Source organism: Gorilla gorilla, chromosome 20 (assembly GCF_029281585.2).
Source record: "Gorilla gorilla gorilla isolate KB3781 chromosome 20, NHGRI_mGorGor1-v2.1_pri, whole genome shotgun sequence".
Classification (NCBI taxonomy): Eukaryota; Metazoa; Chordata; class Mammalia; order Primates; family Hominidae; genus Gorilla; species Gorilla gorilla.
In genome coordinates this window covers 64,661,875-64,668,721 of record NC_073244.2, presented here as the reverse complement: position 1 = coordinate 64,668,721, position 6,847 = coordinate 64,661,875, and the positions used below count along the sequence as shown (strand labels likewise).

At 44.8% G+C, this 6,847-nt stretch overlaps 1 protein-coding gene across 1 annotated transcript in view; it reads left to right on the top strand.

Moving 5' to 3' along the window:
• The window catches only part of ZNF83 (zinc finger protein 83), a 97,331-nt gene that overhangs the window by 14,825 nt on the left and 75,659 nt on the right, over positions 1-6,847 (top strand). The window contains exon 2 of the mRNA XM_063701605.1: positions 71-158. Coding sequence (XP_063557675.1) covers positions 144-158 — 15 coding nt within the window. The 5' untranslated portion in view covers positions 71-143. The remainder of the gene's footprint in view (positions 1-70; positions 159-6,847) is intronic.

The window sequence follows — 6,847 nt, the reverse complement described above, 5'->3', positions numbered from 1 at the left end:
ATGTGTGGTTGTGTTCCAGGGAGGGGATGTGTTGATTCTGAGCAACAAACAACATATTTTTAACATTCAGGATTGACTTCTAAAGACTCTTGGTACATGAGGAAGAAACCCGGAAGAGGAAGAGGAAAGCAAAGGAGTCAGGGATGGCTCTTCCTCAGGTGAGATGATATTCTCGGTGGATTGTTCTGTCTCCTTCCTTTCAGAAACCCTGGGCCTTGGAGTTGGGAATCTTCTCTGAGTCTGAAGCTTCCTGCCTGATACGTTTACTCACACTCACCCATGCCTTCCCTCAGTCCCTTTCATCTCGCTTAGATTCCATCTCTGGTGACCGAGTGACATGAAGTTGGAAAGAGGCTGCACTGGGCATGGGCCTGGGAAGGGCTCACACCCAGACATGGATGGAGACAGGGTGAGGGTCCCGTGGTGTCAGTGCTGTTGGGCAGCAGGGATTGTTCAGGGGCCACATGTGGATGCTCTGTCAGCTCTCTGTGGAGCAGGATTAGAGCAGCTGCCAATGGAAGTCACGTATTAATGTGCACAAAGCACGTGGTAAATTCTAGAAAAGGAAATCAATAAGTGAAAATCTTTTCTCCCTGCTTTCATGTGGGGAAAAGAAAGAGAGATCAGATTGTTACTGTGTCTGTGTAGAAAGAAGTAGACATAGGAGACTCCATTTTGTTCTGTACTAAGACAAATTCTTCTGCCTTGAGATGCTGTTAATCTATAACCTTACCCCCAACCCCATGCTCTCTGAAACATGTGCTGTGCCCACTCAGGGTTAAATGGATTAAGGGCGGTGCAAGATGTGCTTTGTTAAACAGATGCTTGAACGCAGCATGCTCCTTAAGAGTTATCACCACTCCCTAATCTCAAGTACCCAGGGACACAAACACTGCGGAAGGCCACAGGGACCTCTGCCTTGGAAAGCCAGGTATTGTCCAAGGTTTCTCCCCATGTGATAGTCTGAAATATGGCCTCGTGGGAAGGGAAAGACCTGACCGTCCCCCAGCCCAACACCCGTAAAGGGTCTGTGCTGAGGAGGATTAGTATAAGAGGAAGGAATGCCTCTTTGCAGCGGAGGCAAGAGGAAGGCATCCATCTCCTGCCTGTCCCTGGGCAATGGAATGTCTTGGTATAAAACCCGATTGTATGTTCCATCTACTGAGATCAGGGAAAACCGCCTTAGGGCTGGAGGTGGGACATGCGGGCAGCAATACTGCTCTGTAAGGCATTGAGATGTTTATGTGTATGCATATCTAAAGCACAGCACTTGATTCTTTACCTTGTCTATGATGCAGAGACCTTTGTTCACGTGTTTACCTGCTGACCTTCTCTCCACTATTATCCTATGACCCTGCCACATCCCCCTCTCTGAGAAACACCCAAAAATGATCAATAAATATGAAGGGAACTCAGAGGCTGGCGGGATCCTCCATATGCTGAACGCTGGTCCCCTGGGCCCCCTTATTTCTTTCTCTATACTTTGTCTCTGTGTCTTTCTTTTCCAAGTCTCTCGTTCCACCTAACGAGAAACACCCACAGGTGTGGAGGGGCAACCCACCCCTTCACTTTCATACTACATTTTTAGGTAATTGAGTGAGTTATTGTGTTTCTGGCTCCAAAAATTGAACTAATTAGAGTGGAAAGTTCATACACAGACATGAATGATAGAAGGTGTTTTATTCCATCATTATTTTAAGAATAGGAAATCAACCTGAATAATAGCAGGAGATTCATTAAACCACTCTTAGCACATTAAGCTCATGGAGACTGTGGGGTTACTGTGGAGAGGCTTGTGAAACAGGTGTTTTTGGTAAAAATGGTTACAATTTATTTTTTGAGATGGAGTCAGCCTCTGCCACCCAAGCTGGAGTGCAGTGACATGATCTCAGTTTACTGCAACCTCCGTCTCCTGGGTTCAAGTGATTCTCCTGCCTCAGCCTCCCAAGTGGCTGGGGTTATAGGCGTGTGCCACCACACCCGGCTAATTTTTTTGTATTTTTAGTAGAGATGGGGTTTCACCATGTTGGCCAGGGTGGCCTCAAAGTTCTGACCTCAGGTTATCCACCCACCTCAGCCTCCCAGAGTGCTGGGATTACAGGCACGAGCCACCGTGCTCAGCTCTACCAATGTTTATTAAATATATATTTTGATATTTAAACATCACATGATGGATATATTTGTTTTCTAGTAAAACTCCGAGCAAAGTTGCAGACCCTTTGCCACAAAGCATCTCCTTTCCCTGTCACATCCTCCACCCTCCTTCCAACCTCACTGGGGAGCCGCTACTGTCAGTTCTGTGCCAAGTGTCAGAGCAAGTCTTGTACACCTATATTTCTGCATCATTATGAGACTTTAAAAATAATTTCGTAGTAAATTAAAAAAATAAACTGTTTTATAGTTATGTTTTTACTTTAGGATTGGGGCTACATGTGATGGTTTGTTACATAGGCAAACTCATGTCATTGGAGTTTGTTGTACAGATTATTTTATCACACCGGTATCAAGCCCAGTACCCAGTAGCTTTTTTTCTTTTCTTTTTTTTTGACACTGAGTTTTGCTCTTGTTTTTTGAGTCTGGAGTATGATGGCATGATCTCGGCTCACTGCAACCTCTGCCTCCTGGGTTCAAGCAACTCTCCTGCCTCAGCCTCCTGAGTAGCTGGGATTACAAGCACATGCCTCCATGCCTGGTTAATGTTTGTACTTTTAGTAGAGACAGGGTTTCACCATGTTGGCCAGGCTGATCTTGAACTCCTGACCTCAGGTGATCCAACCCCCTTGCCCTAGCAAAGTGCTGGGATTACAGGTGTGAGCCACTGTGCCCAGCCCCGTTAGCTATTTTTTCTGCTCCTCTCCTTCCTCCCCCTCTCCACCCTCACGTATACCCCAGTGTCTATTGTTTTGTGTTTTAGTAAATATTTTACTTTGACATTTCATCCTGCTAGTTGTGAAAATTTACATGTCGTTATGTTAGTAAACATGGCTAGCTTGCTCTTTGACATCTGCATTGGAAATTGGCTGAATGACAGTATGCGGGTCCTTTGCAATTTTTCTCTGTATAAAGAGTGCCATAGTGGCTGCGTCTGAGCATGCCTGCATTCCTACAGATATCTAAAGATTCCTCCATGTCAGGCAGTTGAAAGGGTGATTGCTTCCTCTAGGAGGGGACATTTCCTGTTTTCTTAGATCTGACAAGATTCCTCCCTGCCCCCAACTATCAAAGTGTCCTTTTCCAGCAAGATGAGATTCCTCTTCAGTTAAACAAAACTTGCTACTTTTTATATTTTAAAAATCTTTATATATATATATATACACACACACACACACACACACACACACATACATACACGTAGACATTTACACACATATATGTATATATTTTGAAAATTTGCTGGGTGTGGTGACTCATGTCTGTAATCCTAGCACTTTGGGAAGCTGAGGTGGGTGGATCACCTGAGGTCAGGAGTTCAAGACAAGCCTGGCCAACATGGTGAAACCCCATCTTTACTAAAAATACAAAAGTTATCTGGGCATGGTGGCAGGCACAAGTAATCCCAGCCACTCTGTGGCTGAGGCAGGAGAACCACTTGAACCCAGAAGGCAGAGGTTGCAGTGAACCAAGATTGTATTACTGCACTGCAGCCTGGGCGACAGAACGAGACCCTGTCTAAAAAAAAAAAAAGGAAGAAACAAAATAAGATCTGGGGAAAATGACAACTTTTTTTATTAGCATGTAGTTTCTTGCGAGTCTCTGTTTTATTATTTTGTGGACCTATATCAACAAAATGGATTTTTGTACTTTGAGTTATTCTGTTTTCATATATTTGATTTTATTTTGAGAGAAGGTCTTGCTGTGTCGCTTAGGCTGGAGAGCAATGGCGTGATCTTAGCTCACTGCAACCTCCTTCAGGCTCAAGCCATTTCCCAACCTCAGCCTCCCAGGTAGCTGGGACCACAGGTGAGTTCCACCATGGCCAGTTAATTTTTTTTTTTTTTTTTGAGATGGAGTCTCACTCGGTAGCCAGGCTGGAGTGCTGTGGCGTGATCTCGGCTCACTGCAAACTCTGCCTCCTGGGTTCAAGTGATTCTCCTACCTCAGGCTCCCAAGTATGTGGGACTACACGTGAGTGCCACCACGCCCGAATAATTTTTTGGTATTTTCAGTAGAGATGGAATTTCACCTTGTTAGTCATGATGGTCTGGATTTCATAACCTCGTGATCCGTCCGCCTCAGCGTTTTAAAGTGCTGGGATTACAGGCATGAGCCACCTCTTCTGGTCTTTTTTTTTTTTTTTGAGACAAAATCTCTGTTACCCAGGCTGGAGTTCAGTGGCATGATCTCAGATCACTGCAAACTCTGCCTCCAAGGCAATTCTCCTGTTTTAGCCTCCCAAGAAGTTGGAGATTATAGTCCAGTGCCACCACCCCCAACTAATTTTTTTTGTATTTGTAGTAGAGATGGGGTTTCACCATTTTGGCCCAGCTGGTCTTGAACTCCTGCCCTCAGGTTGTAGCAGGATGAGCCACAGACAAAACTTCTCAGACACCGAGTTGTAGAAGGAAGGGCTTTATTCAGCTGGGAGCATTGGCAAGCTACTGTCTTAAAATCGGAGCTCTCTGAGTGAACAATTTCTGTCCCTTTTAAGGGCTCACAACACTAAAGATTTCACATTAAAGGGTAGTGATTGATTTGAGCAAGCAGGGGGTATGTGACAGGAGGTGCATGCGCTGGTGGTCAGAGTGAAACAGAATAGAACAGGAGGTTTCACAATGTCCTTCCATACAATGTCTGGGATCTATAGATAACATCAGTTGCTAGGTCAGGGGTGGAATTTTAATTACTAGGTTTAGGCCAGGCAGGCAGACGCCTGGTTTCAGGTCTGGTTTTAGGTCTGGTGCCTGGCACCGGGATGCCTGCCTTTGGTTTCACTTCCTTGTTTTTTTCTTAAAACAGGTACTGAGTATAAAACAATATAAAACAATATGAGAGGGTCTCTCTCTTCCCTCATTTCCCCCCTTTGAGAGTCTCACTTTTTATTAGTGGGAATTCTCACTCTTATTTTTGCTACTTATGTCTTTTTGTGCAACAGATTGATAGTGATTCATATAGTACACTTGTGCTGAAGCACTTTGGTTAACTAAAATAGCGATGAAGCTTTTTATCGTTTGAAGAAGTACAGGTAGCAAACAAGAGAGCAGTAGGCAGGTTTCTATTACTATTATAACTCCTATTATAAGAGTTTTAAATCCTCCTAGTGCTGGAAACTACTTTCTAAACATGGCATCAGGGTTGAATCCATGTTACACTTGTACGGGCACATGTGTCAGTTTTGTCTTTTTTTTTTTTTTTTTTTTTTGAGACGAAGTCTTGCTCTGTCGCCCAGGCTGGAGTACAGTGGCGTGATCTCGGCTCACTGCAAGCTCCACCTTCCAGGTTCACACCATTCTCCTGCCTCAGGCTCTGGAGTAGCTGGGACTACAGGCATCCACCACCACACCATGCTAATTTTTTGTGTTTTTAGTAGAGACGGGGATTCACCGTGTTAGCCAGGATGGTCTCGATCTCCTGACCTTGTGATCCACCCACCTCTGTCTCCCAAAGTGCTGGGATTACAGGCTTGAGCCACCATGCCCGGCCAGTTTTGTCATATTTTTAACTATGTCTTTAACTACTTGCCTTTGATTATCTATGTGTAGACAGTAAGTAGTAAGGATAAATTTCTTTTTTTTTTTTTTTTGAGACGGAGTCTTGCTCTGTCGCCCAGGCTGGAGTGCAGTGGCATGATCTCAGCTCACTGCAAGCTCCACCTCCCACGTTCATGCCATTCTCCTGCCTCAGCCTCCTGAGTAGCTGAGACTACAGGTGCCCACCACCATGCCTGGCTAATTTTTTGTTTTTTTGTTTTTTTGTTTTTTTTGTAGTGGGATTACAAGCATAAGCCACCAGGCCTGGCCTATTTTATTATTATTATTATTTTTTTTTTGACACAGTCTTGCTTTGTCGCCCAGGCTGGAGGGCAGTGGGGTGATCTCGGCTCACTGCAACCTGTGCCTCCCATGTTCAAGTGCTTCTCCTGTATCAGCCTCTAGAGTAGCTGGGACTACAGGAGCCCACCACCACACCCTGTTAATCTTTGTATTTTTAGTAGAGACAAGGTTTCACCACATTGGCCAGGTTGGTCTCCAAACTCCTGAGCTCAAGTGATCCACCCATCTCGTCCTCCCAAAGTCCTGGTGTGAGCCACCTCACCCATCCCCTCTTCACTAATTTTTAATTTACATAATGAATTCTGATTTTGAACCCATGTATTGAGTTTTTTCATTTAGTTACTCTATTTTTAGCCCAAGAGTTTCTGTGTAGTTCTTCATAATTTCTGTATGTTGGTTGACCTTTGAATTTTCTTCATGCATTGCTTTTATAGTTTCTTGAAGCTGTCTCTTATTTCAATGCATTTCCAACTTTTTGGTGGATGCGGGTAAGGGGGTCTCACTATGTCCCCCAGGCTGGAGGGAAGTGGTGCGATCTTGAGTCACTTCAACCTCTGCTCTCCAGGGTCAAGTGATCCTCCCACCTCAGCCTGGTGAGTAACTGTGGATGTGTCCTCTCTAGGTTTTTGCTTATCATCTCTGAACTGAAGTTGATATAAGTGTGTGTGGATGTGGTCTGAAGTGTGCAGCAGAGATTAATGGAGAAGCCCAACATGGTGAAACCCAGTCTCTACTAAAAATAGAAAACAATTAGCCAGGCGTGGTCACACTGGCCTGTAATCGCAGCTACCTGGCTGACTGGGGCAGGAGCAGGAGAACTGCTTGAACCCGGGAGGTGGAGGTTGCAGTGAGCCGAG